At 45.2% G+C, this 23,368-nt stretch overlaps 1 protein-coding gene across 2 annotated transcripts in view; it reads left to right on the top strand.

Annotated features, from left to right (window-relative positions):
* LOC126106863 (cuticle protein 65) overlaps positions 1 to 23,050 on the top strand; it is a 48,694-nt gene extending 25,644 nt beyond the window's left edge. The window contains exons 1-3 of one of the 2 annotated variants that reach the window (XM_049913263.1): positions 16,371 to 16,499; positions 19,847 to 20,146; positions 22,613 to 23,050. In XM_049913263.1, coding sequence (XP_049769220.1) covers positions 16,404 to 16,499; positions 19,847 to 20,146; positions 22,613 to 22,891 — 675 coding nt within the window. In that variant the 5' untranslated portion in view covers positions 16,371 to 16,403 and the 3' untranslated portion in view covers positions 22,892 to 23,050. Of the gene's footprint in view, positions 1 to 16,370; positions 16,500 to 19,846; positions 20,147 to 22,612 lie in introns of those variants that run through there. The other variant, XM_049913264.1, reaches the window with a different exon arrangement.
* The last annotated feature ends 318 nt before the right edge of the window (positions 23,051 to 23,368 follow it).

Raw genomic sequence — 23,368 nt, 5'->3', positions numbered from 1 at the left:
GTTCTAGGCTCTTCAGTCCGGAACCACGCGGCTGCTACGGTCGCAGGTTCGAATCCTGCTTCGGGCATGGGTGTGTGTGATGTCCTTAGATTAGTTAGGTTTAAGTAGTTCTAACTGTAGGGGACTGATGACCTCAGATGTTAAGTCCCAAAGTGCTTAGAGCCATTTGAACCATTTTGAACCATTCGCAGCCATGCAACACTGCCTAAAAACGGTGGTCTTAAATATAACCTAACAAACTAAAACACGTCGTCGGTGACAGTCGGTTTCAAATATGACAGGAATTTCCACTGTCACTGAGTGCATGTCCATCTCAAATAATTTCCGAGCGAGCAGTGGGGAGGAAGGTCATGCAGTGAATATTTGTGTCGGGTACCTCGCCCAGCGTCATTGACAGCGGCAAATAAAACTGCAGTCTAATGGGCGAAGGAACGGACGGTAGCTGACTGTAGGTGCGTAGTGTGGTCCGACGACTTCGGATTTCATCTCTTTTTCCAAATGACGTAAGGATATCAACGATAAGATTTGCTGATGATACTGCTATCCTCAACGAAAGGCAAGAACAATTACGGGATCTGCTGAAGGGAATAAATATCCTATGATTACATAACATGGACTAAAGGAAAATCTAAGAAAGGAGAAAGTAACGAGCAGTAGTAGAAATGAGAACAAGGAGAAACTTAACATATGGATTGGTGATCACGAAGTAAGCGAAGGTAAGAAGGTGTGCTAATTTTAATGCTGAATAACCCATGAGAGACGGAGCAAGGAGGACATCAAAAGCAGACCAGAACTGGCAAAAAGGACATTGAAGGCAAAGACAAGCCTGCTAGTATCATTAATTTGAGGACAAAATTTCGGAGAATGTACGTTTGGAGCACAGCATTGCATGGTAGTGAAACTTGGACTCTGGGGAAACAGGAAAAGAAGGAAATGTAAGCATTTGAGATGTGCTGCTACGGAAGAATGTTGAAAATTATATGGACTGATAAGCCAAGGAATGAAGAAGTTCTCCACAGTCGGAGATGAAAGGAATACATGGAAAACACTGACAAGAAAAAGAGACAGGATGATAGGACATCAGTTAAGACATCTGGAAGTGATTTTCATGGTACTAGACGGAGCTGTGGAGGGTACGAGTGTAGAGGAAGACACAAATTTGAATAGATTTAGCAAATAATTGGGGACGTAGGTTGTAGGTGTTACTCTGAGATGAAGAAGTTGACACAGAAGAGAAAATCATGGCAGGCGGCATCAAGACACTCAGAAGAAAACAAAGGCGCCGAGGGCATATGGGGCACAGTACGGTGTTTAACGCACAGGCTGTGGAGATGCAGAAGTGGTTCTGTGACATTTTGTGGGTCTTCTTCGTACAACAATATGGGAACTCTTATTCCGGTTCTCTGATCGTGACCCAGGATGTGAATTTCCACATCCTCGGTGAACAAGTCTTGGCATTTCTTCTGCATCATATTCTGAGGACACTCATATCTGTATGTACGTCTACATACACACTCCACAGCCCACCGTACTGTGCGTGGTCGGGGATACACTGTTTCACTACCAGTCATTTGCTTTGCAGTCTCATTCGAAAATAGGCCAAGGTAAAATCAACTATGTACACTGAAGGGCCAAAGAAACAGCCCCCCCCCCACCCGAGCACGCAGAAGAGCCGCAATTCGACGTGGCATGGGGTGTATCTGACGTAGTGCTGAATTGACACCATGAATCCTGCGCGGCAGTCCATAAATACGTGAGAATACGACGGGAAGGAGATCTCCTGTGAACAGCACGTTGCAAGACATCTCAAATATGGTCATTATTGTACAAGCTTGGGGAGTTCGGTGGCCATCGGAAATATTTAAACTCAGAAGAGTGTTCCTGGAGCCACTCTGTAGCAATTCTTAGCAATTCTGGACCTGCGTGGTGTTACATTGTCCTGCTGGAATTTCCCAACTCTGTCGTAATACACAACGCACATGAATGGATGCAGGTGATCAGACACGATTCATACGTACGTGTCACCTGTCAGAGTCGTATCTAGACGAATCAGTGGTCCCGTATCATTCCAACTTTACACGCCCCACGCCATTACAGAGCCTCCACCAGAATGAACAGTTCCCCACTGATATGCAGCGTCCATGGGTTTATGAAGTTCTCTAAATACCCTTAAACGTCCATCCACTCGATACAATTTGGAACGAGACTCGTCCGAACAGGCAACATGATTCCAGTCATCAACAGTCGAATGTCGATGTTCACGGGCACAGGCAAGGCGTAAAGCTTTGCGTCGTGCAGTCATCAAAAGTGGGCGTTCGGCTCTGAAAGCTCAAATAAATGACGTTTCGTTGAATGATTGGCAAGATGACACTTGTTGATGGCGCAGCATTGAAATCTGCGGAAATTTGCGAAAGGGTTGCACTTCTGTCATGTTGAACGATTCTCTTCAGTCAGATCCTGCTCTTGCCGTATTTTCTTCCAGCCGCAGCGGTGTCGTAGATTTTATGTTTAACCGGAGTCCTGATAGTCACAGTATACTCATGAAATGGTCTTACGGGAAAATCCCCACATCATTGCTACCTCGGAAGTGATGTATCCCATAGCTTGTGCGCCGACTATAACACCACGTTCAAACTCACTTAAATCTTGGTAACCTGCCATTGTAGCAGCAGTAACCGATCTAACAACTGCGCCAGACACCTGTTGTATTAAATAGGCGTTGCCGAGAGCAGTGCCGTATTCTGCCTGTAAATATCTCTACACTACCGGCCATTAAAATAGCTACACCAAGAAGAAATGCAGATGATAAAAGGGTATTCATTGAACAAATACATTATACTAGAATAGACATGTGATTACATTTTCACACAATTTGGGTGCATGAAAAATCAGTATCCAGAACAACCACCTCTGGCCGTAATAACGGCCTTGATACGCCTGGGGTTTGAGTCAAACAGAGCAGGGATGGCGTGTACAGGTACAGCTGCCCATGCAGCTTCAACACGATACCACAGTTCATCAAGAGTAGTGACTGGCGTATTGTGACGATCCAGTTGCTCGGACACCATTGACCAGACGTTTTCAATTGGTGAGAGATCTGGAGAATATGCATTTCTTCTTGGTGTAGCAATTTTAATGGCCAGTAGTGTATGAAAAGTCGGTCGCTCTGCAGCGAGTTCCTTTCAGTCAATGTGGGTCTGGAAAGATCTTTGAAAGGTGTCAGAAAATAAAGAAAACAAGAGTTACAGACAAAATACGTTTACTGACTTTCAAAATAGTATCCCTTAGCTACAACACACTTGTGACATCAGGGGTTGTAAAGTTTTTGGAACTGTGACACTCTTCTTCTGGAATCATTCGGCTCACCATGGTCACGCGTTTTTGGATACCCGATCCACATCATTATGGGAGATGTGATCTGAGGATAGGATTTCATGCTGAATGAAGCCCTGTGTGTCGATGCGCTGTCTTAATCTCAGTTTTTGTCACTTGGCCTTTTTCTAGGAGCATCTCCAGCAATGCCGCGGGTATCCGACAACGCCTTACCACGGTGCTTCGAGCAATTACACAAAAAGCGTTTGGTGGCAGTTGCCAACAGCTTTACAAGTGTCAGATGTGTGTTGTGTGTAACTGTGATTACCCTGGAGGCCAGTAAAGTTATTTCGTCCGTAACTCTTCTTTCCTTCATCTTCTGAGACCATTCACCGACTACTTCAGATGCACCTTGTGTGTCGCGCAACCGCATTATACGTACGTCACTGGCTGACTCACAGATTGTCATTCATCAGCCATGTCTTTCCGAGGGAGAGGTACATCTCTGGCAGACAGGAAAGAACAAAAGCAACCATTGCAACGCCGGTGCTATGACCGGCGACGACCAATCAGAGCGCTGAGAGCGTAAAGTTCGAGTCATAGCCTGACGCAACTCGAAACACAAAGGCACTTTTCGTGTCGCCTTTCGCCATGGGCAGCACAGCAGAGTAATTGTTAATAGGAGCGCATTCGACCAGCAAATTTGAGCAGTCTGGAGAGACTGCGGCAAGCTGCGAGCATTCGGTTTGTACATAACGAAATAATAAGCAACGAGTAGCATAAAACAAATTTAATTTCTTTACTTCTTCAGAAGGCTACACCTATCACATTATTTGCGAGTGTCAACTAAACGATGCATACAGCAAAATTTCATGATCCTAAAAAGTATACAGGAGTAGTAAGTGATAAAATACTGCATCCATTAATACAATTAGAGCTCGTATACGCTTACGTATGGTTCATATTGAACATATAAAATTAGTATCAATTACTAATTTTGTATCCGTCATGTTCGGATTTAGCATTAGCAGTGTGCTGCTGGACGCAATCGCGTCGTCTAAATGCACTACTGGCCATTAAAATAGCTACACCAAGAAGAAATGCAAATGACAAACGGGTATTCATTGGACAATTATATTATACTAGAACTGACGTGTGATTACATTTTCAAAATATTTGGGTGCATAGATCCTGAGAAATCAGTACCCAGAACAACCACATCTAGCCGTAATAACGGCCTTGATACGCCTGGGAATTGAGTCAAACAGAGCTTGGATGGCGTGTACAGGTACAGCCGCCCATGCAGCTTCAACACGATATCACAGTTCATCAAGAGTAGTTGAAACGTCCCCTTAGAACAATTATACAAGACTGTGCTTAAACTGACACACAATATTTTTAGCGCAACGCAATCTGACTTTCAAAAATCCCTACAAAAAAATGGCCCTGATTAACATTAACCTGTACCTTTCACAAATCACTTACCTCACAAAAATCTTCGTTACTCGAACTACTGCAATGCAGCGAGCGCCACTACTGCCAGCTAAATAAAAGATTCAAACTACTGAAGGCACTAACTACTGATAGGGATAGTTAGCAAATGAAAGATTTTAATACAGAACAAACAATGTGTTTACCTTAATATCATCAAAAGTCATAATATATGTAATTTCAAAACTCCGCCATCTCTGTCCTCACATCCACCACTGCTGGCGGCTCACCTCTAACTGCGCAACGCTACGCGCTGTTCACATCCAGCTGCCGCTGCCCGACACTACAATGGCAGACAACAATGCAAACTAGCCACAGACTGCACACAGCACAGCCAGTGATTTTCATACAGAGCGCTACGTAACGTTGCCAATAAGAAAACATAAACAGCCTACTTACATAAAGAAAACATAAACAGCCTACTTACATAGTGACTGGCGTATTGTGACGAGCCAGTCAATTGGTGACAGTCATTGGATCTCGACCAACGCGAGCAGCAATGTCACGATACGATAAACCGCAATCGCGATAGGCTACAATCCGACCTTTATCAAAGTCCGAAACATGATGGTACGCATTTATCCTCGTTAACACGAGGCATCACATCAACGTCTCACCAGGCAACGCCGGTCAACTGATGTTTGTGTATGAGAAATCGGTTGGAAACTTTTCCCATGTCAGCACGTTGTAGGTGTCGCCACCGGCGCCAACCTTGTGTGAATGCTCTGAAAAGCTAATCATTTGCACATCACAGCAGCTTCTTCCTGCTGGGTAAATTTCGCGTCTGTAGCACGTCATCTTCGTGGTGTAGCAATTTTGATGGCCAGTAGTGTACATTTGTGCTAATTTCTTCTATGCCTTCATTCACTTTCGTAAGTCACTTGGGTTTGAATTTAACTTTTCAAAGTGCTATAAATTTTCCTTGTCAGTGAGCTACACTATGTGATCAAAAGTATACGGACACCTGGCTGGAAATGACGTACAACTTCTTGGCGCTCCCCATAGGTAATGCTGGAATTCAATATGGTGTTGGCCCACCCTTAGCCTTGATGACAGCTTCCATTCTCGCAGGCACACCTTCAATCAGGTGCTGGAAGGTTTCTTGGGGAATGACAGCCGATTCTCCACGGAGTGCTGCACTGAGGAGAGGTATCGATGTCGGTCGGTCAGGATTGGCACGAAGCTGGCGTGCCAAAACATTCCAAAGGTGTTCTATAGGATTCAGGTCAGGACTCTGTGCAGGCCAGGCCGTGCATTACGAACAGGTGCTCGAGCGTGTTGAAAGGTGCAGTCGCCATCTCCGAATTGCTCTACAACAGTGGGAAGGAAGAAGAAGCTTAAAACATCAATGCAGGCCTGTGCTGCGACAGTACCACGCAAACCAACAAACCCCCCTCCATGAAAGACACGACCACACTATAACACCACCACCTCCGAATTTTACTGTTGGCACTACACACGCTGGAGGTGACGTTCACTGGGCATTCACCATACGCACACCTTGCCATCGGATCGTCACATTGTGTACTGTCATTCGTCAATCCACACAACGTTTTTCCACTGTTCAATCGTCCAATGTTTACGCTCCTTATACCAAGCGAAGCGTCGTTTGGCATTTACCGGCGTGATGCGTGGCCTATGACCAGTCGCTCGACCGTGAAATTCAAGCTTTCTCACATCCCGCCTAACTGTCATAGTACTTGCAGTGGACCCTGATGCAGTTTGGAATTCCTGTGTGATGGTCTGGATAGATGGCTGCCTATTATATGTTACAACCCTCTTTAACGGTCGGCGGTCTCTGTCAGTCAACAGGCAAGGTCGGTCTGCACGCTTTTGTCCTGTACGTGTCCTTTTACATTTCAACTTCACTGTCACATCGGAAACAGTGGAGCTAGGGATGTGTAGGAGTGTGGAAATCTCGCCTACAGATGTATGACACAAGTGACATCCAATCACCTGACCACGTTCGAAGTGCGTGAGTTCCGCAGAGCGCCCCATTCTGCTCTCTCACGATGTCTAATGACTGCTGAGGTCGCTGATATGGAGTACCTGTATGTATGTGGCAGCACAATGCACCAAATATGAAAAACGTACGTTTTTTGGGGGTGTCCGGATACTTTTGATCACATAGTGTATAACTCACTCTTTGGATGTGTCAACAGAACATTAATCTTGTTTTCCTCTAGTTGTTAATGGCCATGAGTTGCTATGGCTCACTGGTTAAATGGAAAAGAGAGAAAAGAGAAAGTACATTTTCAATATGTATGGGAATTGGATATGCATTCTAGTCTCCTTCTCCCTTATCTCTGTCCTTCTCTTCCTCTCCCTCTCTTTGTCCATCTCTGCCTACTTCCCCCTCTCTCGTCTACTACCTTCTCCCCCTCTGTCCTTCTCTTCCTCTCTGTCCATCTCTGCCTACTTCCCCCTCTCTCGTCTATTACCTTCTCCCCCTCTGTCCATCTACTCCCACCTCTCTCTCCATTTCCCTACCCCCTCTCTCTCTCCCACTTTCCCTATCCATAATCTCCTTTCCCATTTCTCTGTCCGTAATCTCCTCCGCCTCTCCCTCCACCTCCTCCTGCACGATCTCTCTTACCTTACGCCTTGTTTATTGTTATTTCAAATTCAGATTTTGTAGCAGTAGTCCAATCACAAGCCAATAAGCCAACGTTTCACAACTACTTGTTTTATTGGCCTGACTTACCGAACTGCTTTGCGTCGCAGACTGTTCCCAGCCCCTGATGCATAGGCTGCTCTGTATCACAGGACTGTTGTGTTGGAGTAGTATCAGCCTGGCTGGAGTGATGGATAGGAAGAGAGGGAGACAAGAGGGGATGAATAGACAGAAGGGGGAAGGTGGGGATGGAGAGTGACAGGGAGAGGAGGAGAAGGCCAGAGTGTGAGGGGAGAGGAGGTGGACAGTGAGGAGAGGGGCAAAGGAGATGACAGAGAGGGGAGTTGAAGGAGTTGTACAGAAAACAGGGGAGGATTATAGTGAGGGGATACCTGACAGGTATGGAGGGGATGGACAGAGAGAGGAGGTGGTTGAGACAGAGTGAGGGGGAGATGAAGAGAGAGAGTGGGGAGGAAGAAATAGACAGAGGTGGGAGGATGAGAAGGACAGAGTGATGGAGGAAGAGGTAGAAACAGACATGGGGCGAGGAGGTGTGGGCGATATTGTGTCCAACGCGTAGGTGGGCAAAGCTGCAGGGGAAAGACGTTTATATACAGAGCCCATGTGTGTTCATGCGTTTATTAAACTGTAAAAATTTTAAAGTAAATCGGTCAAGTAGTTTTTTTAAATTATTGGTAACAATACATCACCTTTATATGTTACATGTATAATAATAATAATAATAATAATAATAATAACAATGTCGTGTGACGAGGGCCTCCCGTCGGGTAGACCGTTCGCCTGGTGCAAGTCTTTCGATTTGACGCCATTTCGGCGACTTGTGCGTCGATGGGGATGAAATGATGATGATTAGGACAACAGAACACCCAGTCCCTAAACGGAGAAAATCTCCGACCGAGCCGGCAATCGAACCCTGGCCCTTAGGATTGACATTCCGTCGCGCTGACCACATTTTTTTTTAAATCTCATTTTGTTCGTTTTCGTTTGTTGTATCTGGTCGGGGCGGACGTCGAAAGACACCCGTTTCAGTTCGTTTTTCATCCATTAACTCAGTTTTTTTTATTACAGAGGGCAGCTAGCCCTCTGACCGAACACGCTGAGCTACCGAGCCGGCGTTTTTTTTGTTCGATATTGCTCGTAGCGTTCGGTCTGGGCGGACGTCACAAGACATCCGTTCAAGTGGATCGTTGATTCTTTGACCCAGTTTTTTTTTATTACAGAGAGCATGCAGCCCTCTGACCGAACACGCTGAGCCACCGTGTCGGCAAACCACTCAGCTACCGGGGGCGGACGTTACATGTATTAAAGTATATAGCCTGTGTCCGTCCGAATGTTCGACTATTTTACAAAAATTTGAAGTAAATCGGTACAGAACTTCTAGAGAATTTTGACAATAACGTTTCCCCTTTTCTATTAGATATTTACTTATACAGTATGTTTTATGTCCTAAAATATGTTTTCAAAAACAGGTACGTATTCGAATGAAACGTTGTGTCAAAATTTCAAAGCGGTAGGTGAAGAACTTTCAGAGATATAAAATTTGGAGCTAACGTACATTTACATTTTTCTTTATATAGATTACGAAATGGATTAGCATTTTGCAAATCCGGACTGACGCCAACCGTCTGTGGCAGGTGAGAATTTTTGCCGGATCAGGACTCGAACCCAGATTTCCCGCTTTTCGCGGGCGGTCGCCTTCACCACTTTGGATATCCGAGTAAGCATCCAGGACCCACGTAACGGTGCCCACAACACTTGACGCCCGCACATTTCGTTATTCCAGCACGGGAGGGAGGCAAATATTTTATCATCAATGTAACCCGTCGAGCCACGGATACGGCGACCTAGCTACAATCTCTGTGTTTATCCAGTGTCCGTATCTTTAGCGTGTAATATCCATGAGACATGCGTGCCTGTCTGAAGCAACGGAAACTGATTGTTCCGACGATTACAGCCGTGGTAGTGATTATGAAACGGATTAGCATTTTACGAATCCGGATTGACACCAATTTTTCTGAGATAAGCAGGAAATACAGATTCGAATCCCGGTCGCCGGCCGCGGTGGTCTAGCGGTTCTGGCGCTGCAGTCCGGAACCGCGGGACTGCTACGGTCGCAGGTTCGAATCCTGCTTCGGGCATGGGCGTGTGTGATGTCCTTAGGTTAGTTAGGTTTAAGTAGTTCTAAGTTCTAGGGGACTTATGACCTAAGATGTTGAGTCCCATAGTGCTCAGAGCCATTTGAACCATTTTGAATCCCGGTCTGGCACAAATTTTTATTTGTCGCAAAAACCAGACGTCAATCCGGATCCGCATAATTTTGAAATAATTATCACAGCTCCTACCATGTTTAGTTTTATGTTCAAAAATGGTCAAATGTGAGTGAAATCTTATGGGACTTAAGTGATAAGGTCATCAGTCCCTAAGCTTACACACTACTTAACCTTAATTATCCTAAGGACAAACACACACACACACACACACACACACACCCATGCCCGAGGGAGGACTTGAACCTTCGCCGGGACCAGCCGCACAGTCCATGACTGCAGCGCCATAGACCGCTCGGCTAATCCCGCGCGGCTGTTCAGTTTTATCCTTGAGAAGATAATATATGAGACTTTTAAATATAACTTTGATGGGATCCAAGTCGAAGCTTAGTCTGGCTTAATCAACAGCCCTGAAGAGGAAACAAATGACCAACGGCACTGGAAATGGCTGTCATCAAATTTGTTCTGCTCATAAACGAAGCCTCGTTATTATTCGCCTACAAGACCAGGATACTGAACTGCGATTCTCGTAAAACCGGTCCTAAAAGAGAATCCGCAAATTGAAATGGCAATAAATAATAAACATATTAGGTACGCAAGCTTTCGCTTGCATACTGATTCAGACACTGTATAAACGAAGACGTTGTGACAATTTTAAAGTTCTTATTTTTTTTAATTCTCTCTCTTATTTAATGAGCGTTTTATTAATGTGATTGCGTATTATTATTAATTTATTTTTACTTATGGTTTGGTTTAGCGATTTATAATTACTGTTTGCTCCTTTTGATAAAGTGAGTCCTTTCAATTATGTTTGCAGTGGTAATGAAGTCTATGTTGCTGACTGTTTTCCGTAGGTTAAAGAATACGGTAATACCGTATACGTTTCGCAGCAGCACATCTCGTTGAGTCTCCTTGCTGGAACTTCTCCACCTGAAATCGCTAAAGATAATTTATAGCTCTATGGAAATCTATCGGTACAGCCAAGTCCTATGCTGTGTCATGTGTATGGAATGTGGCGTCCAACTTTAGCTCGTGAAATTATTTAGGTCTTCGGAGAAATATTCTCGACGAATCCCAAAACGGTGTAAAACTGCAGGTTTGCACCATCAAACCACACAACATTTCCGAGCGATTTGCGTATTTATAATCACCGAATATTTCTTTTCAAATGATTAAGGGCTATGAACTCTACACACCTGATACTCCTTTTGTGCTTTTATATGTATTTATTTTCTACAATACCATAAAACATAGATTACTGCCTTAATGGTGGCTTCCAACAATGTCCTCTCCATCCGACATAGAACATCTCTCCTCCAATGTCCAACATGTAATAATTATCTCTTTGCCTTAGCTTAATACAGTCTGTATATCTTTGTTATCAAGTTCGTAGAGATGCTTAAATCCACAGAGTATTTATCTCTCGCGCAGGTATGTCATATTTATCGTCATATTAACAGTCCGTCGCACTTTGTTTGCGTCACACAAGTCCCACCGTCACACCTTCACCTGCCCATGTAAGGCAAAATTTTCTGCTTGACTCATGTAGTACTATCACCGTCAGAGGGTGGTACGGGACTACAAGTCCCACCGCCACACCTCCAAAGTGAATTGCAGTGACGCAGTCACTGCCCTGTGGAAATTTACTGCCTCACCAACACAGTTAGACCGCAATAGACCGGTGATGCTGTATTGTAACATATCACCCCGGACTACTAAAAAAAAAAAAAAAAATGTTTGCGTCACGAAACGTTCAAAATCGTTGAAAATTCTCCTTTTTCTTTTTCACCTTAATGTTGCTTAAGTATATAATATGTAAAATTCTGGTGTTACATTGTTGGTTGCCATAATCCGAAAGGACTCGATCGATTCTGATGAGATTTTACATGTATATTCGCTACCTCTGAGAATCTGTCGTAATATTTTTTCATACCCCTAAGTGATAAGCGTGGTCCACCCCAAAAATTTTTTCCTAATTTTTATTGGACAGAACTTCTTTTTTTATTTTTTTTATGATGTGGCAATACAAAATACACGCAATCCTAAATTTTCACGCTTCAACTATCGACCCGTATTTTTGAACAGCGATTTTAGTAATTTAATAACTTTTAACTCTGGTCGATAACTGATCAATTGATCAGTTATCCCCGCCAGGTATCTACCGGTGATAGACTTTCACTATTCGATAGATAGGTAATTGAGGAAAACGTACCAAAAGCAACGACTCGAATATCCCTCTTTGAACTAGACCGAGAAGTTTACCTAGGTAGCACGCGTCATTCGCCAAACCGATATTTAGACCTAGCGCATATACATCGACTTTTATCGTACGGAAATATAGCGTACGATCACACTCTTTTAGTGGAACAAAGAAGTTCGTATGCTCGCCTTTGTTCCTCTAAAACAATTTAATCGTAAAATATTTTTACGTACGATAAAAACCGATGCGTGTGCTCTTGGCCTTATTCATAATACTGGCGAACACGTTTCGACACGAAACTGCCGCTATGTTTGTATACTCATGGACGAGCCGTGTATCGGCTGCAATTGTTAAATCCGCGGGGTCTACCGTAGAAAAGCTACAACTAATAGTGGCCGATACTGCCGGACATCCCCCTAAGCCTTTTCTCACTCCCTACACAGTTTTCGTCCATTATTATTGTTTGTCTCACGAGCTCCCGCCAACAACGGCTATTGTCTTACACGTATACATTATTCTTATAGACTAGAGATAATTTATATGGCAAAACAACGATTGCCGGGTCAGCTACAACATATAAAGATTTTCAGAGGCGGAACGAAGTTCACCTACAAAGAGAGCTCAAGGCGTCGTTCACTGAGTACTGAAACCAGCAATGGTCAAACCGCCTCACGGCTCTCAAAGTGCAGGATAACAGCCTCTAGGAAGGCCAACAAGCATGTCACTAAAAGACGCTCTAGGATGCCGCCTCTGCATGGCGAGAGAGGACTAGTGTTCAGCGCCCAAGATAAAGCCAACGCACTCGCCGACGTCTTCGAGAAACAATTCACCCCAGCAGAGGCGCAAGACCGAGAACACGAGAGAACAGTCAGAGAACAGCTAACTGCATTTCTCGCAGCAGAAGATGACGTCGCTGTCGATATACCTGCCTTCTCAACCGAGGAGGTAGTAAAAGCCATCAGATCTCTACCCACAAATAAAGCCCCAGGTCATGACCTCCTCACCAATGAACTGCTAAAACACCTGCCCCAGCTAGCGATAGAAAAACTGACAGAAATATTCAACGAGATCACGCGAACACAAAAATTCCCGAAGCAGTGGAAACACGCGGAAGTGGTCGCGATCGCTAAGCCTGGAAAAGACCCACCCCCTCCCTCTTTCCCCAGCACCACCCTTCCATAAGTTTACTCCCCACTCTCAGTAAACTTTACGAGCGCCTCCTTTAGGTTCACATCGAACGATACATACGTAGAGAAGAAATGCTCCCCCAATTCCAGTTCGGATTTCGCAACAAACATTCAGCACCCCAACAACTTTGAGAGTAGTCGAAGCCGCCACAGAAGCGTTCAACCGGAAAGGCTACTGTGGCCTAGTGCTACTCTAAAAACTTTACACATTAGGGTTCCCCGGCCAAGTCGTTAAGCTACTGCGCAGCTACCTAGCTAATCGTACATTTTCTGTCACTGCTAAGCCGAGCACACGAGGCATACGGGTTGGTGTCCCACAGGGCTCGGTGTTAGGCCCCGTGTTGTACAACTTGTACACAGCCGATACACCGACTGCCCCACAGACCCACACAGCCCTGTATGCCGATGACACGGCCTTTTTTGCCACCAGCACCAACATGACACTTGTTACACGAAGGCTACAAAACCTCCTCAACAACACTGAAACATGGGCCAAGAAATGGAGAATAACAGTAAACAGCGATAAAACACCATCGATCATGATTACACAAAGAAAAGGCAAACGATCCTTTGCACACCGTCTAAGACAGAACAGAACACTCAGGCTCCACAGGCGTGAAATACCGTGGAAAAAAACCGCGAAGTACCTGGGGGTCACTTTAGACCAACGCCTTACCTGGAGAACGCATATAAACGATCTCCGCAATATGGCAAGCGCCAGGTTGAATGAGCTGTATCCACTGCTAAACAGCAGCAGCAGCCTCGCAGCGACAACTGGAGTCTGGCTCTACTGCTGTTTAGTAAGACCGATATTCGAGTATGCCTGTCCGGTGTGGGGATATGCAGCTAAGTCGCACATAGCGCGGCTGCAGAGACCTCAAAATAGGGCACTGCGACGGGCATTACACGTCCCCTCTCGATTCCCCACGGCAGACACACACGAAGCCGCGGCAGTGAAACTGCTGACACAAAGATTTCGAGAACTCGCGGCCGCATTCTACCGAACCGCGCGCATCTCCGAAAACCCACTCATAAACGCACTAGGGAACTACCCCAGCAACCCAACAAAATTCAGGAGACCCAAAGCAATCCTGGACTAAACAAAACACGGTATCAAAACACCACTGCATAAAAAGTTAGGCCAGAACAAAAAATTAGGGGAATGCCCGCATGTCACAAAATTGCACAGTTAACTAGAAGGAAATGCCAGAAGACAAAAACCTTTCACCACAGACATTCTCACATTTGTGAGAAAACCATACAGGGTGTTACAAAAAGGTACGGCCAAACTTTCAGGAAACATTCCTCACACACAAAGAAAGAAAATATGTTATGGGGGACATGTGTCCGGAAACGCTTACTTTCCATGTTAGAGCTCATTTTATTACTTCTCTTCAAATCACATTAATCATGGAATGGAAACACACAGCAACATAACGTACCAGCTTGACATCAAATACTTTGTTACAGGAAATGTTCAAAATGTCCTCCGTTGGCGAGGATACATGCATCCACCCTCCGTCGCATGGAATCCCTGATGCGCTGATGCAGCCCTGGAGAATGGCGTATTGTATCACAGCCGTCCACAATACGAGCACGAAGGGTCTCTACATTTGATACCCGGGTTGCGTAGACAAGAGCTTTCAAATGCCCCCATAAATGAAAGTCAAGAGGGGTGAGGTCAGGAGAGCGTGGAGGCCATGGAATTTGTCCGCCTCTACCAATCCATCGGTCACCGAATCTATTGTTGAGAAGCGTACGAACACTTCGGCTGAAATGTGCAGGAGCTCCATCGTGCATGAAACACATGTTGTGTCGTACTTGTAAAGGCACATGTTTAGCAGCACAGGTAGAGTATCCCGTATGAAATCATGATAACGTGCTCCACTGAGCGTAGGTGGACGAACATGGGGCCCAATCAAGACATCACCAACAATGCTTGCCCAAACGTTCACAGAAAATCTGTGTTGATGACGTGATTGCACAATTGCGTGCGGATTCTCGTCAGCCCACACATGCTGATTGTGAAAATTTACAATTTGATCACGTTGGAATGAAGCCTCATCCGTAAAGAGAACATTTGCACTGAAATGAGGATTGACACATTGTTGGATGAACCATTCGCAGAAGTGTACCCGTGGAGGCCAATCAGCTGCTGATAGTGCCTGCACACGCTGTACATGGTACGGAAACAACTGGTTCTCCCGTAGCACTCTCCATACAGTGACGTGGTCAACGTTACCTTGTTCAGCAGCAACTTCTCTGACGCTGACATTAGGGTTATCGTCAACTGCACGAAGAATTGCCTCGTCCATTGCAGGTGTCCTCGTCGTTCTAGGTCTTCCCCAGTCGCGAGTCATATGCTGGAATGTTCCGCGCTCCCTAAGACGCCGATCAATGGCTTCGAACGTCTTCCTGTCGGGACACCTTCTTTCTGGAAATCTGTCTCGATACAAACGTACCGCGCCACGGCTATTGCCCCGTGCTAATCCATACATCAAATGGGCATCTGCCAACTCCGCATTTGTAATCATTGCACTTACTGCAAAACCACGTTCGTGATGAACACTAACCTGTTGATGCTACGTACTGATGTGCTTGATGCTAGTACTGCAGAGCAATGAGTCGCAAGTCAACACAAGCACCGAAGTCAACATTACCTTCCTTCAATTGGGCCAACTGGCGGTGAATCGAGGACGTACAGTACATACTGACGAAACTAAAATGAGCTCTAACATGGAAATTAAGCGTTTCCGGACACATGTCCACATAACATCTTTATTTGTGTGTGAGGAATGTTTCCTGAAAGTTTGGCCGTAGCTTTTTGTAACACCCTGTATATGCAAGGAGAGAGAGAGGGGGCGTATAAATTGTGTTACACGTATACTTTATTCTTATAGACTAGAGATAATTTATATGGCAGAAGAACGTTTGCCGGGTCAGCTATAACAGGTAAAGATTTTCAGAGGCGGAACGAAGTTTGCTGGGTATAGCTAGTTTCTCAATATATCTCCCAGAAGTGTTAGTTACCTGGTTTCCTGATTTCTCCATCTTGGGGTTTTTGTAATGAGCGGGTACCGCATCTGTTAAGACCTCACCCTCTCCCCTGCGCCCCCCCCCCACCTCTCAAAGGGCTGAAAGCGGAGACAGACGCCGACTACCTATGCGTCAGCGCGGTGCGTCGCGTGGCACCGCGTGACGTCACAGGCGGGAAGTCGCTCCCGTCGCCTTTCACCCCGCGGCCCGCCGCTGTGTTCTGTTCTCTGCCGCCGACGCCCTCCGCGGCTGTGAAAGGACGGCCACTGGCCGGTATGGCCCACTATATATACTCGCCGCAGCGTCCACTCTGGTCATCAGTTCGCCAGCGGCCACTGCAGCAACCACACGGCATCAACATGAAGGTCCTGGTGAGTACGATGCGGGGCACGGCCTGTCGCTACCTCTCTCACCGAGCCAAGTGCTGATAGTACAGCACGTGACTCAATGGCCCAGTGCAGGCCTTTCAACTGGACACCAGTTCGAAGACTAGCGTGTCCCTGCAGCTATCCACCTGGGGAATCCGAACCGTGTGCAGTGGAGACTCCTCGCATCTATGAGAGGTGTTTAGATTAAAGATAGACAGAAAAATTCCGCTGTCCGGTCAGGATTCGTTTTCCCCATACGCACTCTACAACTAGACTACTTGGACCAACATTATCGACAGTCAGTGGGGCAAAGATTATTTTCAGTCCACCTATGCCTTTTTATTCCTGAATTCTTATTAAATTTATTTATTTACTTTTTTGTAATCCAGAGTTCAGCTATTCTACCGTTTTAAATTTGTAATGTTTCGTTTTCAAACTGTTTCCTGTGTAAGACAAATTACTTCCTGAACACAGTCACTGGTAGACATCTTCAATTATAACCGCTTGGTTGCACTTGTAAATTATTTCTTCGTACATCCACATTTAAACTGGACGAAGCTGCGACACAGCTGATACAATTTTTATTAATAGTGAAATTCCTCCAGCTATACTTAAGATTTTATATTTACTTCGCTAGACACAATTTTAATCTGCGAGGAAGTTTCATATCAGCGCACACTCCGCTGCAGAGTGAAAATCTCATTCTGGAAACATCCCCCAGGCTGTGGCCAAGCCATGTCTCCGCAATATCCTTTCTTTCAGGAGTGCTAGTTCTGCAAGGTTCGCAGGAGAGCTTCTGTAAAGTTTGGAAGGTAGGAGACGACATACTGGCAGAATTAAAGCTGTGAGGACCGGGCGTGAGTCGTGCTTCGGTAGCTCAGATGGTAGAGCATTTGCCCGCGAAAGGAAAAGGTCCCGAGTTCCAGTCTCGGTCGGGCACACAGTTTTAATCTGCCAGGAAGTTTCATACCAGCGCACAGTCCGCTGCAGAGTGAAAATCTCATTCTCTACTTCGCTACTAGTTTCGACGTTGCGTCAACGCCATTTTCACGTCCTTACACTGTAATGAAATTAGCTGTGTGTGGCTGTCTAGAATTCCGCGGTGAGACCAAGACGTGCTCCACATGGATGGCCGGCAGTAACTAATTATTTAACGACCGATTTTGTAACCTAGAAGGTTAAATATGGCAAATCATGATATTAAAACGCAACGTGGATGGGACTGAACAGTCCTTCTCTGTGAACAAATGACTGTATATGGTACACTGGAGCATCCAAGCCGTATTATGATGAAAGTGCAAACACGAAACCAGTTGTGGTGCTTTTTCAGTAAAGTAAATCAAAAATCAAATTGACCTTCTAATTGTGTCATTTATTCATAGACAAAGAATGCTTGGCCCCGTCCATGTTGCTACCCAGTCTCACGATACATCATGATGAGGCTTCTAGGCTATGAAACCGGTCGTTAAATAATTTTTTTACAACAGCACCCACACTGTTATTATTCAGCAACTCTACTTCCTATATGTTTTACTAATTTCCGCGCCACTGTGAAGTGGGTCAGCGCGCATTCATTCCTGTCAGGACAATATTATTTCCGTTTCAACCACATTTTTATATTTCCCTGGCACATCAGTAACAAACCAGGATTTTTATTTCTTTATTGTTGTATCCCCCTCGCCCCATATGGGCGTCGGGGGACAGTGCTGCAATCGACCTGCTCTTCAGCCAAAGGTTATATGACATACACAAAGACGAAAAACATTAATTTAGAAGGTGAGATACTTAACGATTTTAAAATATGTGAGGACGGATTTAATGAAAGTTTTCCATAAACTAAATTTGATTTTCTTCGTTTCTTTTTAAATTTAAAACAGAAAATCTGATTGGTAAAACGAAAATGATAAGAACAGATTTGAAACACGCTTTAAAACAGTGACAGAAATGAAGCACTGTACTGTCACTGAAAATTGAAAACCATGGTTTGAGAAAAATAATTTGTTGTTCAATGGGGAAGTGTTTGGTTGTTTGGTGTGTAGTATGGTAGCAGGGTAGACGTATGGAGGACTGATGCGTAGTATCATTGGAGACATTGGATAGTCAGGAAACAAGTTGTTAGCAGTGTCTCGACGATCACAAAAGAAAAGGAGCGGGGAAAGATACTGAGGGAGGCAGAGCAAAGCCAGAATTCTTTCTTGCCTGTAAAAAGGCCGTAGAATGTCACTAAGAAGAGAACAGTACGTCAACCAGGCATTACAGCATGCATTTACGCAACCTACTACCCTCATCTTTCTTAGTATAAGGGGCGATCAAAAAGCTTTCTTTTCAAGGCGTTCCTTCAGCGATTACGCAACGTAGCGCGACTTCTACGCGGGTATACAAGCACTGACATACGGGCAAGGGATTACTGTGGCGTTCGTGTCTTTGCGACTTGCATGCGGTAAGAGCAGACAGTGAACTTTGGCGACTTAATTATCAAACGAATCCAAAGAGGACCAACATGTTGTTACTCTTTCCTTGGCTGCCGACGGACAAACACCGGTAGACATCCATCGCAAAGTGAAGGAATTGTATGGATTGAGTAACTACCGTCGTGGCATGGTGCACCAAGTTCATGATAACGCCCGTTCCCTTATTGCAGATTTCGTAATGCAGAAGTTACCCTAACTAAAGTGGGAGACACTCGAGAAACCTGCCATTAGTCCTGATCTCGCCCCATGCGATTATCACGCCTCCGGTCCCTCAAAAAACGCCTTCACCAAGTCTGCAAGCCTCAAACACCACATTCATCTCCCTCCAACGGTTACCCCTTGTCATCTAGAGGGCAGTGGTTAATCACATTTTATAAGTAATATAGAGAAAGGTAGGAGACATACAGCAGTCTTGTCTTAACCTTTTCCCTAGTTCCATTCAGTTAGAACCTTCACTGTCATTGGCACATTTTTACTTTAAATATAATGAGTTTATAAATCGTCTGGTTTTACAATTCACTCTCTTTTCTCTAGTTATAGTTGTAAGCTTACTCCGAGCCATATTATGAAATGCGTGAGTTTTCGAGTACAATACGCGTAGTATAAAAAGTAAAATTCGAGAGGACTTACGAAGAGTCAATGTGCGTACCATTTCTGACTGGAACAGGAAAGGGAGAATTTAATATTGGAGCTCTGAGTACTGTCTATCACATGGCTCGCATAGTGTGGATGTAGAAGGACTTGTAGGCTGATACTGTAGACGTTGGGTTGACGTTTCCGACCTTCGTCATCTTCACGCTATCGTAGTACAGATGTAGAAGGACATATAGGTGATACCATAGACACTGGGCTGACGTTTCCGACCTTCTTCTTCCTCAGGCTATTGTAGTCCTGGCTCTGGCCACCGTGGCGTTTGCTGAGGAGGAGAAGAAGCAGGAGAAGCGAGGCCTGCTGGGTCTGGGATACGGAGGCTACGGAGGTTATGGAGGTTATGGAGGCTACGGAGGCTACGGACACGGCCTGGCCCTGGCCGCCGCCCCCGCAGCCATCGCCGCCCCCGCCATCGCGCACGCCCCCGCAGTCGCCGTCGCCGCCGCCCCCGCCATCGCTCACGCCCCCGCAGTGGCTGTCGCTCCAGCCATTGCCCACGCTCCCGCTGCCGTCTCAACTGTCTCACAGGTACGTTTTCTCCTCCATCTACTCACCACAGGTACTAGAACCATATACGTGGCCAACGAAGGTAGCTCTGTGCTCACCACACCAAACTATCACCACACCGAGCTACAAATTCTTAAATGACAAGCACTGCACATGGCTTTGTGTACCCGTCTATTTTTTCCCAAATATCGGGTGAGTAAAATAAAACTGTCTCGGAAAATATTTCATGCGCCTTCAGACAGGCAACCAAACTTACATCATTCACATCTGGGCTTTCTTACCGTAAGGTAATTGAAATATTTTCTGAGCCAGCTTTATTTTGTCAACGCTGTATACCCTACATTCTGCGCCACCTTTCCTCATAGCCAAATGCTGAACTCAGTCTTCCATTAACTTGACTCCCTGCAGCGCACTGTATCGCCTCCATCCTCTTCACCCATCCTTGAGGACTCCTCCTACGGCCCCATCCACTTGTACTGTGGGATGTCGGCATTCACCAGTTCTTTGGGTTTACCTCACAGATATCTTTATCTGTACATATTGTCTTCATTTTTGAACTCTTTTATATTTTAGGAATATTTTTATTATATTGGTTGCAGTTACCTTCAACACAGTATACCCGACCACTTCACTCCGGGGTTACGACGAATCTTACCTCCTCACACAGTGAATAGCTTATGATAAGAAACCCTGTAGTGTACCAGTCTGAAAACAGATCTTTACGATAGTATGGACAAGTTGTGTCCTTTCTTCTTTGAAAATCATTTCCGTTTCCTCATATGGACTGTCCTGCCTGCCAGGTAGGATTTCAGCAGCAATATGTGCTACATGGGGACTCCCTGTCTGTATTTCTAATAGTTTAAACATCAGCCCTTCGTGCAACATGGAGCCGAGAGCTCTGAGGATGTCCTTGAATACTGTGCCTAGATACTCTCGGGCATTACAAGACGTCTACAGCTTCCTCCACCAATCACAGTAGTTGTTAGGCTATTGTATGAGCGCTTCTGAATCCGAACTGGAGGTATAGAAGCAGATGTGTTGCTTTGACGTTGTGTGATAGGCCCACAGATCATAGTCTCTCAAAACACTGACATGTCGTCACGCTTGTAACAGCTCACCCAGTCTTCCTTTCTCCCTCAAGGACTTCAATTTCTAGCCCTCAAAAATTTTCAGCCACCTGCCCTTTCCTAAGCCACCATTTGTGAGATTCACGTGTCCTACCAATTAAATTGTATAGTTTTACGAAACTGTGTGCTAAACAAGGATTAGTAGTCACAGTCTTGACTGTAACAGCCAAAGTTCTTCGGCTAGAGAACTGCCTTTCAAACTCAAGAGTTAGAGTCCGTGCCTTGCGTGCCGTTTCATTTTGCCAGAAAGTTTCAAAAACAGCCTCTTCATCTCCGTTTAACTACTGCAACCATCATCCATTTGAATGTGCTAACTATAATCAAGCCAAACTGCCCTCCGGATGTATATTATTAACCAATCCCTCCATTTAGTCAAACTGTGATATTAATTCTTGTTGACTTCGAATTCGATTCAGTACCCCCTCATTTGTTATCACATCAGCCTATCAAATTTTCAGCACCATCCTCTAACACCAAACTTCAACAGATTCTACAGTCTTTGTGTCTAAACTGTTTGTCATTTACGTTTCTCTTCTACACATGGCTGTACTCCAAACAAACACTTGCTGAAAAAACTTTCTAAAATTAAAATCTGTGTACAACGACAGCAAATTTCTCTTTTCCAGAACTGCTGGTATCGATTTTATATCCTCTATACATCAAACAGCTTCAGTTATTTTGGTGCCTAAATAACAAAATTCATCTACCACTTTTAGTGTCTCGTTTTCTTGATCTAATCCCCTTACCTTCGCCTGATGTAATTTGACTACACTCTATTACCCCTACATTATTGATATTGGGCTTACAATTTGTCTTAAATAAACAATTTCTTCCATTCAAATGCTCATCCAATAACTTTAGTGCCACTTTCAGAAGTACGGCGTCATCGGCAAACTCTAAGTTTTTATTTAGTTACCCGGAACTTTTATTTTCTGTTCCAAACGTCTCCTGAGTTTCGTTGAATACAATGTACGAGATAAGATTGGTGGAGCATGGGACTCGTGTTTCTGACCCGTTACAATCTTTGTGTTTATGGTGAAATATCCTCAGGTTATCAGGCGAGTCGTGGCGTCGTGCTGTCGCAACTTTCTTGCTCACCATCTTCAGGTGAAGATGAAGATGTCGAGTTGGAAACTTGTCGGAACATTGAGACAGCACGACACCACGACACAAACGACAACTGGAGAAGATACCAGTGAAATTTGCCAAGGAAGCGTGCATTCCCATAGAGCATTTCCATTTGTGATATGAAAATGATCGCTACCCTGTAGATGATGTGGATGATTATTGTGCAAAGATGCCTGACATCCTGCTGCTGCGTGATCACCCGGCGATGCTTTAACATTCTTCCTCTGCCCAGGTGAGCTACGGCACCACCCACTACGCCCCCGCAGTGGCTAAGGTGGCTGCTGCCCCCGTCGCTGTGGCCGCCCCCGCCATCGCAGCCGCCCCCGCTGTCGGCCTCGGCTACGGACACGGACTGAGCCTGGGATACGGCCACGGGCTGGGCTACGGATACGGACAGGGACTGGGATACGGACACGGTCTCGGTTTGGGATACGCCGCCGCCGCCCCCGCAGTCAGCCTGGGATACGGAGGATACGGACACGGTCTGAGCCTCGGCTACGGACACCATTAGGACCTCAAAGAGTGGAGACGACATCGCCCCACAATCACCACCGTCGACGTTCATTGCCCATCATCACAGCGCTCAACATGGCCACACATGTATCGCCTTCGACAGTCACTGTGCATCACCCCAAAGTTAATAAAAGTATTATTTTGAATACACGTTAAACGAATGAGTCTGTTTACTTCTTCTCTTGATTACCTTGTCCTTTACTGTATGGATAAATGATGATGGCGTCCTCTTGGGTAAAGTATTCCGGAGGTAAAATAGTCCCCCATTCGGATCCCCGGGCGGGGACTACCCAGGAAGATGTCGTTATCAGGAGAAAGAAAACTGGCGTTCTACAGATCGGAGCGTAGAATGTCAGATCCCTTAATCGGGCAGGTGGGTTAGAAAATTTAAAAAGGAAAATGGATAGGTTAAAGTTGGATGTTGTTCAATCTCTATATTGAGCAAGCAGTAGGACACAAAAGAAAAATTCAGAGT

This window comes from Schistocerca cancellata, chromosome 10, assembly GCF_023864275.1.
Source record: "Schistocerca cancellata isolate TAMUIC-IGC-003103 chromosome 10, iqSchCanc2.1, whole genome shotgun sequence".
Lineage (NCBI taxonomy): Eukaryota > Metazoa > Arthropoda > Insecta > Orthoptera > Acrididae > Schistocerca > Schistocerca cancellata.
This window is presented reverse-complemented; position numbering and strand designations above follow the sequence as displayed.